The sequence below is a fragment of the Leptopilina boulardi genome, unplaced genomic scaffold (assembly GCF_019393585.1).
Source record: "Leptopilina boulardi isolate dan_hultmark-lab unplaced genomic scaffold, ZJU_Lbou_2.1 LbouV2_216, whole genome shotgun sequence".
In the NCBI taxonomy this organism is placed as follows: Eukaryota; Metazoa; Arthropoda; class Insecta; order Hymenoptera; family Figitidae; genus Leptopilina; species Leptopilina boulardi.
In genome coordinates this window covers 2,535,382-2,558,073 of record NW_026137770.1, presented here as the reverse complement: position 1 = coordinate 2,558,073, position 22,692 = coordinate 2,535,382, and the positions used below count along the sequence as shown (strand labels likewise).

Below are 22,692 nucleotides of genomic sequence, written 5' to 3'. Positions count from 1 at the left end.
TTATAAAATAATTTTAATAGAAAATTACTTAACTATTATTATTTATTTTTTTTAAATATATATCTGATTTAAAAAATTTTTTGATTTACGTTATTGTCTCAGGAATAAACAAATATTATAGATTTTGTTTAAAGTAAAATTTTATAAAGACCAGATTTGTAAATACTTCGAATGCAAAGATTAGCTTCACGATAAACTTTAAATGTTGCTTCAACACGCATATCATAGACAAATTTTGATTGACACGATCTCGATGATATTTTCACATTTTTTGTTACTGTAAGTCCTTCATTTTTAATTTTGAATACAGTTGTTTGTTGCTTTCTTATTGAAATTTCATAATCTTCAATTTTATTAATAACACACTTTTCGACTGTCGTTGATTTATCAGAAGAGCATGTGGCAATTGTATTATTGAGATCAGTTATTGTCTTATTTGCAACCTGAAATAATAATTTAGCGATTAGATTAATGAAATTTTATTTTATATTTTAATTAATTTTTTTATTTATTAATATTCACTTAATTTTATTTTATTCAATATTCATTTTTCTAGCACTATAATGATAATAAAAAAACACTCGACAAGGTTAAATTCGTCATTTATGTTTTTTGCAATTGACTTTTTAAATAATGAACAAAAAGAAAAGAAGGTCGAATTGAATTTAAATAAAAAGTAAAACAAATTTTACCTTGAAATTTGTTTTTCTTTTAAACATTAAATTAATTTTATAAAATTTTGAAATAAAATTGAAAATTTTACTATTAAACAACAAAAAGTAACTTGTTGGAATTAAGAAAAAAATTTTTGAATACAGTATTTAATCGAATGTCAATTAAATTTTTTAATATTCGACAAATTATATATATTATGACTTTTGTGATTTAAATATTTGTGATTGTAGATTTATATTACATTGAATAATTATATTATTTATAATACCATAGTTATATTATAAAAATGATAATAATTTAGTTGAAAAATAAATGTAAATTAGCTGTGATTATGTGAAAATGGGATTTTATTTATTAATTGAAATTAATCCCGATTAGATACGTGAGGTCCGAAAAATCTTGCGCAAAGTTATCAAATACACATAATCATGGAGGTAGCGTTTTCCTTTCATTTTATACGTGCGTATAATATATAGCGCACTTTTACTTTCATACATTCCTATGCTGCTTTAAAAAAACAAAAAAAAAAAAAAGTTTCGTATGTGTCGAAGCACAAGTCAAACGAGATTACGTTTCTCTATCCTAGATAACATTGCGCAGCCTTACTACATACGTGTTTCATTCTTATGACATTCTTTTGTTCATATTCAATTAAAAAAAATAGAAAATTAATATTCTTGAAAATAAATTGAAAAATTTTTTTTAATTGATATTGAAATTAAAATTTTTTTTTTTAAAAATTAATTTTTAAATACCTGGATAGCTTTGGTAATATTTTTCAAAAGTGGAGCAGCAGATGACAAAGAAATTGGTGTACATTTGTCAAGATTCAAATATGTCGTTTCATTTATTTTTTGTAAACTATTGTTCGCAATTTTTTGACAAGATACAGCATCGATTCCAGTTACATTAACTGCACTGACTGCCGTCTAAATAAATCAAAGATTTTTTTTTAATTAAACAATTTTTTTTACACTTTATTTATTGGTTATTTTAAAAATATTTCTTGATTTTTAAAATTGTATTTCGGAAAAATATCTTTCTTCAATAAGTTAATTATAAAAAAAATGTCCAACACCAAATTATGATTTTCAGCCAAAAAAAAATTAATTAATTGTAAAAAATTACTTTACCTCAATTCCATGAAGAACATAATAAACAATTCCATCCATACGATTTAAAGAGTCAACTTTCGTTTGATTAATTTTAATTTTTAGGTCAGATTGCAATTTTTCCTCAAAACGTTTTAGTCCTTCGATAATCAATTGAGTTGTATTTTTTAATCCATCGATAACTTTTTCATTTTCAGCTGAAATTGCCGATGAATTCACAGTCTGAAGAAATTATAAAAAAAAAATTTATATATCATTTCAATTTAATTAATAGATGCGCGTAAAATTTTTATATTTATTAAATGTACTTACATTGAAAATACCGATTAAAAGAAGAATAGAAAAAAGTATGACTTTCATTTTAGTATACTTATATCTCAGACGATTGAATCATTGAAACTGATCTGTAGCACACAAACTTGTGAAGTCAAGTTCTCTCGATCGTTCTCTTCACTTGCTAAATGAGGGGGTATGGATCATCTGATCAGGTGAGTGGACAATAACAAGTTTTTTTTTTTACTTTTTTTCAAATTATAATAATTATAATTATTTACATATAATATAATATAAGAGCAAAACCTACTAAAAAGTTTACATGGAATAAAATAAAATAAATAATAATAATATATTTATTTATTTATATATCATATTATTATTTATTTCTATTTTTAATTTTTTGTAATATTATAAATTTGAAATGAATCTTGTGAGTATAGAGCGAATAAGGCGAAGAATATTATCTTTTTATGTCATCGAATTTAATTGTCTTTTATGCGCGCAATCTGTGGCTGCACAATTATCAGAAAAATAAAATATAAATATGGTTTACGTTATAAAATATAAAATAATTGTAAAATAAGAATTAAAACTATATCTTTTAGAATTATCAAAAAAATATATATATAAAAAATGATTTTAACTGTCTTTCAAATTAAAAAAAAAACAGATTAGCAAATCTAAGCCGATGGAACGAAACAAAACTATTTATTTTCAAAATTTTGTATTAAATAAAATAAATTTAATTAATAACACCAAACAATAAAAGTAATTTTTTTATGACTAAGGTAAATCGATTCTTATTAAAAAATATATATGTAATAAATAAAATGACTATAAAATAATAATTATATATGTAGTCAGAAAAAAAAATTAAACAGACATCATTTTAAAACAGTTACAGCCATTTATTAAATTTCGTAGCATAACATTTCGTACATCACGTTATAATTAGATTTATATTATTATTAAATATCTTATAACAGAAAAATCTATTTCCGGTAATAAATTCGCAATGTAAACTGGATATGAATAGTAGTAGTGAATAAGTGTTTTTTGTTTTGTGTTTTTTCTTCGTTAAAATTTACTCGATCGGTGTTTTGATTTTGGTTTATCAAGAAGCTCGAGTCGTAATGTTCACGTCTCATGTGGGACTTCGTTATTTTTTTTTTATTTTCATTTATGTTCATTAAGTAGTTGGTGCGAACACTTTTTTTTTAAAAAGATGAAATTTTGTATTTTTTTTTTCATCGAGAAAAATAATTGACTAGTATCCAGCCAATTCAGCGAATGTTGAATCCATTTCATCAGCCAGGGACTTGTATCTGTCCTTGTTGATTCCAAGCTCATCTGTAAAACAAAAAAGAATAAATTGATTCACATTAATTTAAATACATGTTTTTTTTTATAAACAAAAAAAAATTTACTTTCCAGGCATATTTTATTTTAGTTTTTTTTCAACAAAAATTTATTTAATTGTAAATAGAATATTAAAAATCATTTCAATTTGTCTAAGAAAAAAGTTTTAAGAAATATATTATACGGAATATGAAAAATTAAAATATGTGCCATGCAAACAAGCCGAGAAGAAATAGGGAGTAAAATTTATCAATTTTATAATAACTAATATATTTAAATATAATTGGATTTAAAAATTGGATATCCCTAAATTCTATTCCTAATACGGGTGCTACTGTGATAATATTTTGATGTTTTCGTGCGACTAATTCATAAAAAATCGAGGAGAAAAATTCCGTGAAGATTGGGGATTTGCGAAAATACCTTGAAAGAGACGATCGTTGACGTTTTAATTATTATTATTATTATTTTTTCTTTAAATTTGTGTTGAATAATATAAATGTTGAAACAGTAATGAGTAAAATGTCAATAAATTCTTAAGAAGAAATTAAAATTAAATTATTGAAAAATTAAGAATTATTTTTCCACTGTATCAAATATTAAAAAGGACATCACATTTTGCTCCAAAAATTGTCAAAATAATAAAATAATTATATCACTCGCAAAATAAAAATTATATAAAATGAAATAATCGATAAACTTTCTACATTATTTTCTATATTACTTAAAATATTCACTATTTTTATATTTTTTCAATTATTATTTTAAATCAAATCTTAGATAAGAAAAAAAATCCGATTAAAAATTTAAACTTCAAAATTTCTATGTTTCTTTTAATAATTTTTTTCAAATTTAATTTTTCTTTAATTTAAAAAAAATGTTTTTTTTTTAAGTGGAATAAGATTTCAAGAGTTTTAGAAGTGTGTAATAAAATTTAGTAGCCCGTAAGCTCAGCGAATGTCGAATCCAAGTCATCGCAAATAGCTTTGTGTTTCTCCTTCTGACGGAATAAATCGTCTGTAATGAAAAATTGTTTTACAAATAAAATTATATATATTACATGACAAACTGAACTACGAGAGGAATTTTAACTCTATCTAAAAGGATTTCTCTACTTTCAAGGTATCCTGGAAAAAATCACATAAAATGAAATTTATTTAAAACATTGCATTCCTGTAATATTGAACACTAAATGTAAAAAAAATAATTTAATGTTATAACACTGACGTCATACAACATTAACTTTAAATGATGTGTTTTTATAGTAACATTAATATTTTATCATCGTGACATTAACTAAAATAAAATTTATAATTAGTTGTTGTTAACTGAAAAAAGCAAAAGGAATTTACGAAATCAAAAAAAAAAAAAAATCCAGTTTGCATATTTTCTGATTAAATTAATTAATATATAATTAATTTCCGATAATGTTCAATACGAGGAATAAAGCTCTTTAAAAAATTAACGTAAATTTTGGAAATATTAAAAAAAAAATTGAATTTTTTTTTAAAATGAAATAACTGACCTTCGAGCCTGTCAACTTCCTTCTGGAGTTTCTTGACTGTTTTCTCAGCGAATTCAGCACGTGCCTCAGCCTCCTTTAGTTTGACAGTCAATGTTTTTAATTGTCTTTTGAATTCTTCAACTCTTTGGTTGGCCTGAAAAAAATTATTTATTGATTAATCAACTTAATTAATAGACAATATAATTATTATACATATTAAAATTTACTACATCTAATTAAAAAATAATTATATGTTTTCTATATTTTTAAATTTATTTTTAAAAATATTTTAACGAAAAAATCTACGTAATTAACAATATAATGAACAAACCTTCTCTTCAGAAACTTCCAAAGATTTCAAACTGTTTCCGACAACTTTGAGTTCCTCCTCGAGCTCCATGATTTTACTGAAAATAAATAGAAAAAATTTTACTATTATAAATAAAAAAATAATAATAAAATTTTTTTTTTTTTATTAATTTATATACTTTTTCATTTTCAAATATAAAAAATGTAAAAAATTATATAAAAGTCATATAGGTATAATCAATTAATTTAATATTATTATTTAAAAAAGTGGATAATTAAGAATTAAATAAATAAAACTTACGCCTCTCCAGATTTGACACGGTCCTCCGCGACTTCGAGTTCATCTTCAACGAAGGCCAATTTACGAGCGACTTCGTCAGATTTTCCGTCAGCGTCTTCAGCGAGAAGACGTGCTTCCTTCAATTGATTCGTCAATTGGTCCATCCTCTCCTCATCTTGTTGAGCACGGTTTTCCAATACTTTGCACATACTGCAAATAAAAATTAAGTTATTATTTGTTCTGAGCACTCAGGAATAAAAAAAATAAATAAATTGACTACAATATCTCAAATTTCATTGATTTTGTTCAATTAGATTTCATAAAAATGAAACAACTAGTCAAATTATAAAAAAATAAAATAATAATTTGTTAAATTAAATTTTTTTACCGGCTGGATTCGTCAGCAGCTTGAGATGCTTCGGTAAGTTTGGCAGATGCAGTGTTGAGACGTTCCTCAGATCTTTCCAAATCTTCTTCAATCAATTGAACTTTCCTGTTGAGAGCCGCCACTTCGGATTCAGCCTGAAAATTTAATCAATATTCTTGAATTAAAAAAAAAAAAAGTTGAAAAAATTTTTCTACTTTTTTATTTTTCCAATATTATAAAGAAAAATTATATTTTAAACAAAAAAAATACAAAGAAGAATAGAAAAAAAACATATAATATTTGAAATATTTTTTCATATAATATATTTTGAAAATTTACATTTGTGAGGGATTTTTCGCGTTCCTCAAGATCCTTGTTGGCCTGTTCGAGATTTTGTTTATTAGCAACAAGGTCAGCTTCCACTTGGGTTAATTTTTTTTGTAAATCGGCAACTTCCTCGAGGACTTTGTCCGCCCTCATATTTGCCTCTTTCGCCTGTCCCTCGCAGGTGTCGGCTTTATCCTGCGCATTATCCTTCTCAAGCTTCATCGCTTGCATCTTCTTCTTGATCGCGTCCATGGTGGCGTCTGTTTTTTGTCGACTTCACTTACGAAAATAAAAAGTCCGCTAAAACACAACATTCTCATTAGCAAAAAAAAACATTTTTTTGTCAATATTCTTATCATTATTGAAATTTTTACGAAATTAAAAAAAAAATTCTCTTTACTATCCATTCAATCCAGGAGAATACTAGTTTAATAAAAATCAAATAAATCGAAAATATTCACGATTAAATGAAGGGAAATAAATTCATTCATGAAAATTAAACAATCTTTATTGGATTATTAAAAATTAAGGTAATTTCTCCAAAAACATGTTTATTGTGGAAATTAAAAAAAATATATATATATATGAAAATTTTATTTTTCAATTCAACAAATTTCAAAAATGGAAATTACAAAATGATTTTTTATATATATATTTTTTTACTGAAAAACATTTGTCTGTAGTTCGTCAATCATTATTTTTATCCGAAAGACAAAATTTAAACGAGACCTAATCCACCGTCCAAAAATAAAGCAAGGTGAGCGCATTTCGAATTTAGAAATAATAATATAAGAGAGTAGTAACATTTTCGAGTACAAACGACATTTATTACGGTATAATTTGAATTTGGGACTGTTTCAAGAATTATTCAATCGTTAATAGTAAACACTTCATCGAGAAATATACATTTTGTGTAGTAAATTTGACATTTTAATAATTGAATGAAAATTGATGATATTTACCAGAATTAAATATTATTTTGCCACAGCGCTTTAAGCATTATTATATTATATACACTCAAAAAATTACAATTTAATTATAGTAATTATTATAGTAAAATAAAATAAATCGTTTCATTATTTTTTTTTCTTTTTTTGAGTGAATTTTCAAAACTCATTTTTTGTTATATAAATCCAACACATAAAGTTATTTGTTAATTAATAAATGACAAATTGAAAACTAATTAAAAATTTGCATTATTAACAAAAACAACACACATGCAATTTTTTTTGTATTAAAAAAAAATTCATACAATTTTTTGTTATATAAATATAATATAAATAAACATATTTTTTAAATATAAAAATAATGTGATAAATGCAATAAATAAAATAAATAAATTAATAATAATAAAAAAAAGTTAATTAATTGAAATTAATTCATATGCACAATGAATTAATGTGAAAATTATTATGGAGAAACAAATTATATGTTTAATTATAATAGTTTTGTAATTGTGAATAAAAATAGTAAATGATAATTTAAAGTACTAAAAAAAATATCTAACTCATTGAAAAACAGGTGTTTCATTTTTCCTGAAGAGAATTTAAAATATGATTCAATTTGCTTTTTTCTGATTTCCACTGAATATAACTGTTATAAAGTGATATAATAATAAAACAAATAATCAAGAAGAGAAAATAAATAAATCGCGGTCTCGACGTAAAACATCTTCTCTACTGTGGACATTATATTGAAGCTATATATATATATATATCAAAACGCGACCAGTCTGACTAAACAAACTTTATACTACTGATACAAGGAAACCTAATTTTTATATTCAATAGACTTTTCTTTCACATTGAAATTTGAAAAAAGTTTTTAAAAAAACTTTTAAATTTAAAAAAGAATATTGATTAAAAAATCATTATTTCGCCAAATTTTTCAGATTAAAATTGTGATACTGAATTAATAATAATTTGTTTTTTTTCAAAATCGTTTAAAAATAATAATAATTGCATTGCAAAATAGATTGAAAAGAAAAATAATTAAATATTTATGTAAATAATTGATTCAAAAAAAAAAAATTGAATATCCAAAATAATAGAATATGAAAATAATTGTATTTCATACACATAGTAAATAATTTTAAAAAAAAATAAATTTACAAAATTATTTAATTTAATGATGTTAATAATTAAGTAAACTCGAAATAAAAGAGCAAAAAGTGCCAAATTGAAAAAATAATTGAAAAATTATTATATACGTATAGAATATACTTCGAAACTGAAATGAAAAATTCTATTGAAAAATAATTCGAAATCGAATTAACAATGTGAAATTAATTTTTTTAAATTAAAAAGAAATTTTTTTTAATTTGAAGAAAAAATTATATTTTTATTTTTTTATGAAACAAAAAACTCTAGGAATAAAAATCAAATTCTGAAATGAAATATTTTTCGCAAATTGAATTTTTATTAGATATTAAGAATAGAGGCAATTTTTTTTTAATCCACGTTTAATTTTTATTTACACAATTTTTGATGAAAATTTTGTTGAAATTTCATTTTGTGAAAAATTACTTGTTTATTATTACCAAAAAAAAAATAGAAGAATAAAAATAAAATTTTTGTGATTCCTCGTGAATTTAAAAATTTGAAAATATCTTGTAAAAGAAAGTCATATTGCAAATATACAAGAGTTTGACATTCGACCTCCTCGTCCTTTTAAAACATTCATCAGGAATTTGCGTATCTACAAGAAGAGAACTTAAAACACGTAAGACTCGCGTATCTCATCAAAGAGAAGAATCCCATTGACTTTGGCATGGATCCATTCATGCCATTCGATTTTCCCAGCACAAGAAGAAGCTTATCATTGTTTTTTTTTATCCCAACAAAATAAAAAAGCAAAAAAAAATTTTTTTTTCGTTTTTTCTTGAGGGGTGGATATTTTTTTAAGTAGCGGAAGAAGTTTTTCCTCTCGTCGTCATATTCGGTGAGTAGTCGTTTGTGAGGGGCCTTCAACAGTATTTCGAAGTAGCGCCCGTAGAGAGCTGATATCTACGGAAATAGAAACTACTGCCAGAATTCTATTAATAAGCGAAGAAACGGTGGCTGACGATAAATGTTGGAAAGAACGGGTCGAGCTGGAGCGTGTGCGAGAGTCTCAGGCAACTCCTTGAGAACGAGCTTTACTTGGCCGCCAACGCCGACCGACATCTGATCTTAACTGCCCGAAATTATTTATAGAATTTACGAAACTTTGCAAAACAAGCGACGCCCAATTCGACATTTTTTTCTTTTTTTTTCTTAATAAATCTTGCGTAGGATTCATTATTATTTTTTTCTTTCTTTTTTTTTCTTTGGAACTGTCCCTTTTTTTTCCCTATAATCTTCTTTCATAAATATAGAATTTTCAAATTCCTAAGAGTGAAATTTTACTGGTGGAAAAAAATGAGATTCCTGAAAACAAATCAAATAATCAGTCACTTGACAAATATTTATTTACATTAATTAATTATTATTTGAGTCAATTTAATGTTTCAAAAATAGAGAAATTATTGATTCGATTTTATAAAATTATTATCATCATATTTGTAATTTCACATTGGAACAATTGTTTTTTCTAATTATTAGAAAAATTTCTCCAAAAATGAAAAAGCAAAATACATTGAATAAAAAATTTTATAAATTGTGAAACAAAATTTGAAATTTTTTTCTATCAATGAAATATCATGTACAGTAAATTTGAATTCAAATTCGTCAAGTATTAATGAATTTGATAGTTTTAATTTCTTACACTTATTTTAAAAATATAAATTTATTTATGAATATTTAAATTTGTTTAAAAATGTAAAAAATTAATTATTATTTCTTTTAAAAATTCCAATATTTTTCAGATGTGTTAACAGTTTCTCATTGATATAAGAAAAAAAAAATTCACAATTTAGAAAACTAATTTTTTGGCATAAATTTTTTTTTCAATTCCTCAATAAAAAAAAAAATAATTAAAATTCTTTAAAGTCACTCATTTGATGGGGTTCAAGAAAATCTGTCATTAAAGATGCCTTCATCAAACTTGCAAGTGACCTCCGATTGAGAGGTCCCAACCTTTTTGGCTGTCTCCCAAAATGTCGGAGAATTCAAGAAATTTCCTTTACACTCATTCGCTCAGTCCTCTATTAGTTAACATACACTACAATATTGAAATAAAAAAAAGGTTTTTCCCCAAATTAAAAAATTTCATATTTACAGAAAATATCAACAAAAAAAAAAATTTCTTTGAAATTCTTGGAAAATTTTTATAGATAAATTTGACTAGGAATTGAAATTTAACTTTTGGTTACATCTTTTTTTTATAGTAAATGTAACTTTAGAAAAAGAAAAAATAATAATCAAAATTAATAGAAGGAAAACAATAAAAATATATTTTCTAAATCCTTTTTTGTCAAAATAAAATTATTTAAATAATATAATGGCAATATTGAAAAATGTAAAAAGTAAAAAAACAGTTAATTTATAATAAATTATTTGTTTATTATAAATTATCTTTGCTATTTTTTAATATTAAATAAATAAGTAATACAATTTAATAAAAAAAATGGAATGTTTACTTTTTAACGGAAATTGTTCAATTTATGAACATCTTTAATGGTCCATTAGAAAAGATAATGATATGATTTGTCCTCGTTCCTAATCTTTTTCACCCTCTCCTCTGCATCTTAAATTCCACACCCACTACTTCATCTTTGGTTTCATAAATTTTACTGCCTCACTTTAAAAATAATGTCACAGTCGAGTGATATTATTTTGTCTGTTTTGATCTTTCATATGAAAAAAAAAAATAATAATAATATACTCAGTTGGCTTGAAGAGCAAAAATAGATTTAGTATTTTACTGATGAAAGTTCAAAATGTGAAATGATGTCTTTATGCTTAAAAAAAGATACATTTTTTCTATCTTCTATAAACAACTTGTTTTCATCAAAAACCCTAAATAAAATGCTGACTAAATGAAACAATATCTTCTATTTTACGAAATATCTCCTCCCAAAAATACGCCACTATACATGCAAAACACTCATATTATTTAAAAAAAAACAATGTCACACATTAATTGTTTAATTCAAATGTCAGATTATTTTTTATTTATTTATATTTTTAAACAACCAAAAAATTCCAATTTTTTGAATAACTTTTGTTTTTCAAATAATTTTTCTTGAACTATTATTATTTTTTTACCTTTCTTTTCTTATTTATTGTTTATACATTTCAAAATAAAAATTTTATTTACGTTTTTATTCGCTTTTTACATATTTCGTGACTTTCCATTTTTTTTAAATCGAATTTTATTTTTTTAAGTTAAATAAAAAATTTATTTATAATTTAATCAATCAAATCAACAAAAATTTACGATGACAATATTTTGTTGTTGTTAAAAGAGGATAATTTTTATTTTCGACTAGAGAAAATAATTAAAAAGCAGACACTAGAAAAAGTATTTTTATTTGATCATGTAAAAATCATTTCAAATAAATTTTATCTTAAGAATCACTTCCGGCAGATTATTGATTTAAATTTTATTCAATAATTATTTTGGAATTTTACTAAAAAATTGTTTAGAAAATATTATATATTTAATTAACAAAAATACTTTTTTAGTTAAATACAAATTGTTTCGAAAATAACATATATTTAATTCAACAACAATACTTTTTTGGTTAAATAAAAAATAAATATTTAAAATTAAATTTGATTGAAAACTACTTTCAAAATTTTGTTAAAAATTTTTAAAATAGATAAAAAAAAAAAATTTCCTTGCAAGCTCAAGATTTAGAAAAATTAACAAAACTAAAATAAATAATCTGACATATATGTTCAGTTAAAAAGAAGAAAAAGAAATTTTTTCAAAAAAAATAGATTACGTAGTTTGTTATTCCTGTTAATGCTACTTACGACATCGCGTTACGTCTACAAAAGCGTAAGCGTGAAGCGTTGAATGTTATTTCGCAGAGACAAGCGATAAGCTTAAAAAAATCCTGTTTTTCTGAAGACTTCATAATTTTGTTGACAAAAAAAAAAAAGCAGCAGCACAGTTATTTTCTGCAAGAAATGGAAAATATCACCAGAATAGTGTTTTTCTTTTTGTTTAAAAAATCCTTGGTATTTTTTTTTGTTTTATTTTTCTCACACTTCGCGGTTGCAAATTCAAAATACTTCGCACTTTTTTTTTCTTTCTTCAAAACGAAAAAAAAAGAAAAATGTTACCTCACTTTAAAAAAAAAAAAAAAAATTCTAATTCACTTGAAATTCGTCAACATTTAAAATTCTTGGAGAAACTGATTTTTTTGGTTTTAACTTGTAAATTCTTTCTTTTTTCAAAATAACGATTATAATAAGATGTTGATTCACTAAGAGGCGAAAAAATCGCGTTTTTCCATATGACACTTACCTAACCCGAGCGACAAGAGAGACGCGCGTCGAGTGTCGTCCCGACGCTCCTCGACGTCGGACGTCGCAGATGACGCGGGTGGGGAACCCAAAAATGGCGAGCCTTCTCATCAAACGCGCATTTCGGCCTCATCTTCAAGCGCGGGGTTCAAGTTTATTTCTACATGTTTAGAGAAACTGGTCTCTCATCCTCATCGCGTCACTGTTTGAGCTTGCAAAGCTTTTTTGCCTTACATTTTTTCCATTTGCCCTCTGTGTGTCTCCAAAAAAGTGTTCATCCGAGTTTTTTTTTGGAAATCACGGCCTCCGGAAGTAGTGGGCAGACATCGCTAAGCAACCTGAAAATAATTATATTCATTAATACGAAATCACGAAATCATAACAATAAAAAATATATTCATTACCTGAATCAAATTTCTTCAAAGTTCCGCCACTTTTTGTTTCAATTATTATTATAATAATATAATAACTTATTATTTTTTCAATTAGAAGTGAATTTGTAAAATAATATTCACAAAATTTCTCCCTTTTAACTGAAAAGTGTCAAAATATTTTTTAATTATTTTCTAATTATTTTTCTAATTTAAGATATAAATTTTGTTATAAACAAAGAATAACAAATTCATACATTCTTGTAAGAACATTGTAATTTGTAAAAAAAATTAGTTTATAAATATGTTGTTTCTAATTTTAAATAATAATAGATGAAGAGATCTTCAATAATCTATAATTCTTTAATTTATAAATAACATTTTTTTTGTAATTTATTCAAAACATAATTGGAAAAATATCATATGAAAAAAAAAATTTCCAAACATATTTTTTTAAATAAAAAATTAATACAATTTTCAAAACTCTTTCGTAGTAATGAGAAAATCAAGAAAAAAATTTTAATGAAATCAAATGTAAATATGAGCGTTTAAAAAAAAGTTAATAGAACAATGATTGGGCTCATGAAAAATCAAAGACAATGAAATAAATCAGTTCACTCACTGTCCTAGTCTCGATATCGAGGCAAATCTGTGCCTCCTAATAATAGGATGTGAGAAAACGACACTGGAGAGTCTATTTATAAGGTTAAATATCAAGAAGGCACGCAAATGTAGAAACAAGAAATACAAACCAAAATTTTCTATTAAAATTAAGGAAAATTTCTAATGAATTAATTATTAGAAAATTAAAGAAACTAATTGAACTTATTATAACTTAAGAAATTGCAATTAAAGAGCTATTTCTATTTCTCTCTAATACCATTTTAATCTTCATTTTAAAAATATTCAAAATTCCAATTTAAAAATAGTTTTCTTATACAAAAAAAAAAAAAATGGGGTCTCGATCTTTTTCTACTATTTTCTGTTTTTTTTTTTTTAAAAAGACACAAAGCTTTCGATCTTCCGGAACGCTTTTATTTCACAATACGTTTAACATCGCATTTTTAAAAAATCCCAATATATTTATTATTATCACACGATGCAGCGGGTTCCTTAAAATAGGCACTCAACGACTCAAGATCAAAGCACAAAATCTTGGATTTCCTTTTTTTTTCTTTCATTTCTCGCAGGATCGCCATTATATCGATTAAAAAGAAAACCAATTTTAAATATTGACGTCTTTGACACAATAAGTATTATTATATAATCTATAATAGTATAGTTATACAAAGATAATAATAATTGAATGTCGAGAAAATTACAAAAATTTCATTTTTAAATCTTCAAAAAATTTGATACCATTTTTCATGGAGAAATAAATAAACGTCCGTGAATGATATATATGGTGCACATAATTTCTCACTTTGTAATCGCTATTATCGAAATCTCATGTTTATAACAAAAAAAAATCGAATTCTAATTGGGAGAACAATTAGAGAATTTGTTGTGATAAAAGAAATTTAAGAAAAATAATTATACGGAGTCTGATTAGAAAGATAATTTTAGAATCTCATTTTAAAAATTAGAAAATCTAAATAAACACATATTTAAAGTGAATTGATTATTAAAATAATACAATTTTAATTCGGTTGTAAAAATAATTAAAAAATTGTATTTTCGAAGCACCTTCTTAGCAATAGCACAATCGAATCGTTGTTTAATTTACTTAATAATATATAGAAATGATAATTGTGCGCTGTTAAAACTACTAAGTAGAGAGAGTGAAAGATTGTATTTGAAAAAAAGGTTAAAAAAATATTCTCCATATTTCTCAAGTGATGGAATTTATTTTGAATAAAACAAGCCTTTCGAAATTTACGTCAAAAATTTTACAATTTTAAAATTCAGAATCAATACTACCAACAATTTACTTTCTAAATGGATTTTGTTATCTTAAAAAAAATTATTTAAATTTTATTGTAGTTTATTTTATTCAAAATAAAATTACTCGATTATTTAAAAAAAAATCGATTTTTATACTTGAAAATCTTTAAAGGCAATTACAAGATATGAATTTAATTATATTCTCACGAATTTATTTTTATTGACAAAATTATTATTTTTAAATACCAACAAAAAATTTTAATTATAAATTTAAATGTCATATTTATAAATTTTTAAAAATGTTAACTAAAGGAGAGGCACTATCTCCAATTTTGCCCCACTTAAATTTAAATTATTAAACGTAGTTATATTTTTTTTTGTTTAAAACAAAAAAAATTTTTGGACCACTTTAGAATTTTAATTTTTTGAAAAAATTAAAATATAACCTCGTTTAATAATTTAAATTTATGTAAGTGGGTCAAAATTGGGGGTGGTGCCACCCCTTAAATTAAAAATTTTTAAGAATATAAGAAAATGCCTTTAAAGGGATTACTGATTCTTAACACAATATTTTATGTTGAATGAACCCTTTAGTAAACAATCAATTTTTGTTATTCTTTTTATTTCTAGAATTTTAATAACAAAAATGAGATTGTCACCTCAAAGAGAAAATTTTATATTAAAAAAATTTTGAGTAAAATTTCAACTCATCTTTAACAGCGCAAAATCTCAAAAATACAATTACATTTTTATCATCAACAATAAAGTGTTGTCAATTTATATTTATATAGTATTAAGAATCTATTGTCATTTTTGGTTAACAATTTTTGAATTGACATTCGTTATTATTTTTTTTAACAACACTTTCTTTTTTTTACAAAATTTTTACTGATTTTCCGTATCGCTGAAATTTTTTTTTCCAATTAGATATTGAATTTATCAATGAAAAACTGATATTTTTCTTTTCCTGGAACTGTATATGAGAGACAAGTGCATTTACGATATCTGGACTTGGGATTATAATAATAATAAACTTATAATTAATTAAAAGCTAAATTATTGTTTTACGTATTATATTTTCATCATTTTAACCCCTTGCACTTGCGAAGCTTAAAGCTCACAATACAGAAATACCAGACACGCTTGAAGCAAAGCCAATCGGTTAAGAGGAATGTGTACAACTGAACTTGTTTCCATCACATTGAGATGAAAATAGAAATGTCAATAAAAATCTCTTAAAAAATCGTGCGCATCGTCTATATGAAATAACCCATCATTTTATTATAAACTACAGTCGATAATGATGATGATGATGATGAAAGAAAGAACCTTATTGAAATTTATATTTTGAAAATATTGTTTTCTATTCAGGTAGTTCATTCGCAACTTTAACAAAAATTGACTTTTTTTCTAGAATTTAAAATTAAATTTTTGTTTCATTCTAGAAATTATAATTCAAGTTCTTCAAATGTTTTTTCTTATCTATTAAGTGAACTACCTTTTAACCGTTTGGAATTTCATTCAATTTTCATGAATTTGTTTTGCGTTCATATATACTCATTATTATTAATTAAAAAATTTATTTACCTACAGAATTGTGATTATTTTTTCTGATATTGTGTCGATTAATGTAATAAAGAATAATAAATCTTTTTTTCATTTAAAATTGACCATTTTTTCTTTTCATTTTTTTTTAATACTCTATAACTAAAAAATATTCTATAAAAATTGATAGCTTTACAAAATTTCCTCTCATAATAGATTTATATTGCCAAATAAAAATAAAACTATAAATAATACAATCAAATAGACAAAAAAAATCAATATACTCTATTTAACAAAAATGTTTTCATCATTTAAGTTTTAATTTTTTAAAATTATATTATAGTTATAGATTTTTACTGAGCTTAGATTACTTGTTATGTCTTTTTTTTCTTTAATTATTATAATGGTAATAAAAATTTCATTTAAATTGTACAATTTGTAGAATCGGATAAAAACCGATTTTTGAATTAGTGAATTTCTTTTTTTCCCATAAAATCTATTTAAGTTATTAAGCTTTAAAAAAAATGATCATTCTCCGTCTATTGGAAAAATTTATTTCGAAATAATTAATTGAAAATTAACAGTAACATTATTTTAGGACCTTGTTAGCTAACAATTGAACATTTTCAGTTTCTTCATTTTTAAATCAAAGATATCAAATTAAAATTTTTACCAAATAAATTTGAAAAAGTCTACGATCCATATAAGTCTTTTCTTATACTTGTTTCATTTCAAATTTATATTTTTCATATCATTAAAAAAATTTGTTTAATTTAATTTCAATTTTTATTTGAATATTCCTTTTTCAATGTCACTTGAATATTTGTTGATTTAAAAAATAGAAGAGACTTCAATAATCATGGAAATAAATTAGTTTTATTAAAATTTGCAAATTTTTATATTTCATACCCTTAAGGAACAAAAATGAAAATTTAGTGAAATTTAAATTAATCAATTGTAGAAATTAAAATTCAATTTTCGTTTTAATTAAAAACAATTAAATTTTTAAAAAATCAAATCAAAATTTATTTTCGAGAATGATCATCTTTTTTTTTAATGAATCGAGAATTTAATAATATAAAAGAATGAAGATGAAGACATATATGGAATGTCATGGACGTCAACTTCATTCCTTAAAATTCACACAAAACATTGACCGTTCACTAGACAGTTTGAAGACAAGTGATTTTTCCAGGCAAAAAATAAACGAAGGAGATGAAGAATCTGGATTCTAAAATTCGACGTTGATGAAGAGAAGTCTTATGTTGAATATTGAGGACGATTTATGTAGCGAACGGTCTGCGTTGTGGCAGTGAATTCATTTTTTGTCGAGTATATGACTTATATACTCTTCTTTTTTTTCTTTTTTAAAAAAAAACCCCTCGTTAATAACCAACAAGATCGGCAAAAGTTTGATCCATTTCTTCAGCGATTGCTTTGCACCTGCCACGTTCAGTCACAAGTTCATCTGCAATGAAACACATAAGGGATTGTTGTTAATAAAATGTTAGTAGGATAACAATCGCACATTTAAATTTTATGTTAATTGTTAGTTGTTTTTTTTTATAATTACTAATTTTCTACTTTTATTATATTCCGTTTGTAAATGTGGATCAAAAATTTTTTCATAAATTTTAAGAAAAAATAATTAACGAGTTGATAAGTTATAACTACTAAGTTACTTGGAAGTTCAATTTTTTTTTAAATATAAATTATTTTCTTTATAATAAAAATTAGTTTAATTATTGCAAATATTTAAAATCTTTCAAAGATTTATATTATTTTGAAACAATGATTAATAAGTATTTTAAATACGTTTGTTGATTGAAAATAATAAATTATGTTTTTTTTAAATAATTTTTTTTATATTCTCAAAGATAATGGATTTTTTAAATACTTTTTTTTATAATTATAAGGAATAATGTTTCGATTTTATGATTTTCCTCGAGAAAAACCTATGCTAGTAAGAAAAATATTTTCTTTAAAATTACAAATACATTTTTGCCATTTTTCGTACTTCGTCTATCCCTGCACTTTTAAAAGATTATTTTTTTTATTTATAAAATTTGACAAATAAAAAATTAGAAAATACATTCACACCTCAACTTTCATTCCAACTTACTCTGCGCAATGGACGTAATTATTGTTCTTCGTTAATCTAAAATTTCAAACAGAATTCTAATTTTTTTACTAAAAAAAAAAGAATCACAATTTTCTTAGTTTTTTTTTCAATTTTATGAGATATTTAAAAATATTTTTTTTAAAGCCAAATATAAAGTAATTTATCTTTTTGAATTCGTTGTTAAATAAATAACTTTATACTTTAAGAAGGAGAAGTAAAAGGATAAGAGGAAGTAAAAGGTGGGAAATAGTAAAAAAAAACGCACAATTACAATAGCTTATTAATTTTAATTACAATAATACAAGTAATAATATTTTGTAATAATATTATGTAACCAAAAAAATGGTAGGAGATTGTTTGTTTTTTGACATTTGTTTGGAGATCTTGAATGCCAATTTTTTTTTTCTTTATTATTGGTATATTTGATAGAATGATATACCTAATAGAATTATCAGTTGATTTAACCAACCAATTCGGTGAAGGTGAGATCCAAGTCGTCGCAGATGTATTTGTATTTCTCCTTCTCGTGGACAAGTTCGTCTGAAATTTAACACATTCACGTGATACAAACAAAAATAACATTTTTTTTAATTCTATATCTTTAAAAAAATCTAAAAATTTAAACTTAATTCCTAGAATTGAAAAAAAAGTTTAAATCTATATTTTTGAAAAATCTAATATTTTAATACGAATTCAAATTAAGTTTTCATTTTATGGTAATAATTTCTTTTTGAAACTCAATTTTACAAAATTTTTATTTTTCAAAACAAAAAACCTTTTGTAAATATATCAATTAAAAATTAAAAGAAAATAAATTACAAATAACAAAAATTAATACAAATATATTTAGTTTAAAAAATTAAGTTACAATTATTAGAAAATTTTTATTTTTTTATTAAAAAAAAATAAAGAAAAAATAAATTTTTTTTACATTATAAATTTTTTTTCTCAATATTTCAAGAATTGTTTTTTCTCTTTTTTATTATCTTTTGCATTAAAAATAAGGAATAAGGTTCAATAAGGAATAAAAGCTGAAGCAAGGATTTAACTTACAGTTAGTATCAGAAAAAGCGACAAGCATTAAAATTATGCTAAAGCATTAGGGTAGAGCAAGAAATCTTATATTCCATAGATTTCTTCGAAAGCATTATCCAAACCATCGCCAATCTCTTTATATTTCTCCTTCTCCACCACCATCTCATCTGGAAATAATATTCATTAATAGTGTTAAAAAAGTAAAAAAAAAATTAGCTTAATTAAAAAATTACAATTTTTAAAATCAAGCGAAGCAATTTTTATTTTCACTTTTTATCATTGAAAAATTAATTTTAAACTCAGAAAAATATTTTTTTTTACTGCTTCTATTCCTTTAAATAGCCACAGAAAAATAAACTTTAAAAAAAAAACACAACGAACTAACCATTAAAAGAAAAAATTGACAAAAATAAATAGACCATTTATTAAATAACAGTTTTACAATTTAAGAATCTAATAATCGTGAGTGTTCTTAAAAAAAAGAAAGTAATAAAATTTCCAAGACAAATTAGACCTCGCGTTGATGTTTAAGTAAAGCGCAAGTTTTAACAATGCTTAATTTATTTAAATTATTATCTTCAACCAATTACCCAGTAACAAAAAAAATATTCTTGAAATCTTAGCATATATATATAATTTACGCAAGTTATTAGGATCACAGGATGCTTATTAAGTCACGCAAAAACACGTACTTACCCATTTGTGTCTGGAGAAAAATTCACTTCTCACTCAATAGCATGCGGTTTTAAACATAACTTCATTATTTCTTTTTTTATTATACAAGTTAACTCTTTAGTAAATAATAGTTAGTCTTAAAATTTATAATAGTGTCAATTAAAAAAATAAAAAAAAAAAAAGATTATCAAAATTCACAACACAAAAAAATGAAGGTTCAACAACTTCGAAATCAAAATATATATGTGTATATATATTATAAACATATTTATAATAGTAATATATAATTATTACAGTGTTATTAGTGATAGTTATTATCATTCCATTCATTTAATATATAAAGTAAAAATTAATGGACTAAACGATAACTCAATCTTTTAGCGCTTTTTTTTTTAAGTAAACAATAGGAATAATATGACAGGACGTAGGATCGTACAGTACTTTTTTCGCTCACTGACGTGGCAAAAATAAAAAAAAAAATATATATATATATTCCAAGCAGCCATTCAAAAATGCCCATTATTTCAAAAATTTAATCATGGATTAAATTTTAATTTCTCACAATATTGTTTCTTTTTTTTGTTTACTATAAAAATCGCGAATTTCTGATTCAAAACACAATTTTATTAATTTTTATTTCTAATTACAAAAAGAGAAGAATTGAGAAAATTTTTGGGAATAGAAAACTAAGTAAAATTTTAATAAATTTAATTTTTAATCAAACGACAAATTATTTAATCAAGCGGAAAATTAGTTTATAATAATCAAATAACAAATTCGATCAAAAATAATTGACCAATATATATAATTCAATAAAATTATAATTATAAAAAATAATTTCAAAACATTAAACTTGGAAATTTTTCACATGGAATGACTACTTGGGGGCAAATGTCTATCGCAGGAAATGTGTTACTGCTTCGCGGAAGCTAATTTAAAACGGGGCAGTGTAACTATATAAATGCTTGTGGATAGCAAAAGTTCTTTTCTTTCATTTTTTTTTCGATCAACCATATTTTTCAGTGTTCGGCGTGTAAATCTGAGGTGTACGTTTAACGCGACTAAATTCCGGAAATCAACACCAATTCTCAGTACAGTGAACACGTTCCCTGCATTCAAGTGCAATCAGCCACAATATAATTATTCGTATCGTTCATTATTTACAGGCGCGTTCGGTATTTCGATTTTGGCTCAATTGGGATGAGAATATCGTCGCGGCGGACTATTTTACTTTTTATTATTATTATTATTAATAATTCACGATTCTCAATAGGAGACAAAAGAGAACAATTCAATTTCTCAAATAGCCAAACAAAAAAATTTAAGTATAAAATTCATTGTTTAAAAAATAATTTTCATATTTTATCTGAAAAATTAATTTTATTATAAACAAAAAAAAAAAAAAAACGAAAATCGTAATTATTGCATCACGCCCCCTTAGGAGAATTAAACTCGAGCACCAAATAATAATAATAATTGGATCAATAATACAAATTCGAAATTATGGCAGCGCAAGAATTTATAAAAATGCATTTATAAAAATTTTAACAATTCAATGGAGTAAATTTAAACATTCTTGTATATTTACTAATAGTAAATTATTTGAAAAGAAAATCAAAAAAAGTATATGTATATTATATATATTTATATATAAGCAAATCGTTCATTGACGATAAAAATAATTCACAAGCCAAAAGAATGTACAATTAAATGCGTTTTTTGTGTGTGCATAATTTTCTATTTAATATATAGCGATTCGTGGAAATTTTTTTTTTTCAAGTGCCACGTCTCGTCCGAATTGAGCCGCTATAAGAATATTGTTTGCGGAATGTGGGCGAAAAACGCGAGCACTCTAGTTTTTCCCTCAAACGTTATATTGTGCATCGGGCATTACTTCCTTCCTTTTATGTTCTGTCTTTTTTTTTGTGTATTTAATCACTCTTTCCTTCTCTTTCTCTCTATCTCTTTCGCTCTCTTTCTTTCTTTATCTTTTGTGTTTCACAATCACGCAAGAAGACATACAATATCACACGCACATCGGACGGGTGATCAAGAGGATAGGAAGCTAGCCTAAATACTGCATTTAGTCCGTTATGTTATGTTTTTGCACCACAAAAGCGCGCCAAACAGCCTTTTCAGCAGCGCAACACGCTCTACATGTTCTGGATGTCATGCAGGGTGGCTTCCATCTCCTCCTGGAGCAATTTGTTTTTCTCTCTCTCTGCCATGAGGTCGTCTGTAAAGATCACTGGTTAAAGGCACACACGCTTCACACTTTTTAATTTAAAAAAAAATGAGATTAATGAAACTCAAAGAACGAAATAAAAGGAAAAAAAAATGAAAAGAAAAGAAAACAAAATAAATTTCAGAATTCCTACTCAATCTGGTAAAAATAATTAAAAATTGTAAAATAATTGTATTTTTCTATAACAGGCTTCACAGCATAAAATTTGCTA

The 22,692-nt window shown here is 23.9% G+C and overlaps 3 protein-coding genes across 23 annotated transcripts in view; all 3 read right to left on the bottom strand.

Annotated features, from left to right (window-relative positions):
• Positions 1 to 24: 24 nt before the first annotated feature.
• On the bottom strand, positions 25 to 2,253 carry LOC127279542 (uncharacterized). The gene is made up of 4 exons (XM_051301976.1): positions 2,100 to 2,253; positions 1,809 to 2,009; positions 1,431 to 1,604; positions 25 to 443 (listed from the first exon to the last, which is right to left on the bottom strand). The coding sequence occupies exons 1-4, from the start codon at positions 2,145 to 2,147 to the stop codon at positions 129 to 131; spliced, it is 738 nt and encodes a 245-aa protein (XP_051157933.1). The 5' UTR covers positions 2,148 to 2,253; the 3' UTR covers positions 25 to 128.
• Positions 2,254 to 2,947: 694 nt separating this feature from the next.
• On the bottom strand, positions 2,948 to 12,859 carry LOC127279541 (tropomyosin-1). The gene is made up of 7 exons (XM_051301974.1): positions 12,606 to 12,859; positions 6,222 to 6,509; positions 5,904 to 6,037; positions 5,537 to 5,725; positions 5,258 to 5,333; positions 4,948 to 5,080; positions 2,948 to 3,413 (listed from the first exon to the last, which is right to left on the bottom strand). The coding sequence occupies exons 2-7, from the start codon at positions 6,459 to 6,461 to the stop codon at positions 3,331 to 3,333; spliced, it is 855 nt and encodes a 284-aa protein (XP_051157931.1). The 5' UTR covers positions 6,462 to 6,509; positions 12,606 to 12,859; the 3' UTR covers positions 2,948 to 3,330.
• Positions 12,860 to 13,988: 1,129 nt separating this feature from the next.
• LOC127279535 (tropomyosin Per a 7.0102) overlaps positions 13,989 to 22,692 on the bottom strand; it is a 46,077-nt gene continuing 37,373 nt past the window's right edge. For 7 of the 21 annotated variants that reach the window (XM_051301961.1, XM_051301958.1, XM_051301955.1 and 4 more), the window contains one exon: positions 20,469 to 22,472. In XM_051301961.1, the coding sequence (XP_051157918.1) occupies positions 22,390 to 22,472 (83 nt within the window). In that variant the 3' untranslated portion in view covers positions 20,469 to 22,389. Of the gene's footprint in view, positions 17,873 to 18,793; positions 19,067 to 19,579; positions 19,729 to 20,468; positions 22,473 to 22,692 lie in introns of those variants that run through there. The other 14 variants (XM_051301962.1, XM_051301959.1, XM_051301956.1 and 11 more) reach the window with 3 other exon arrangements.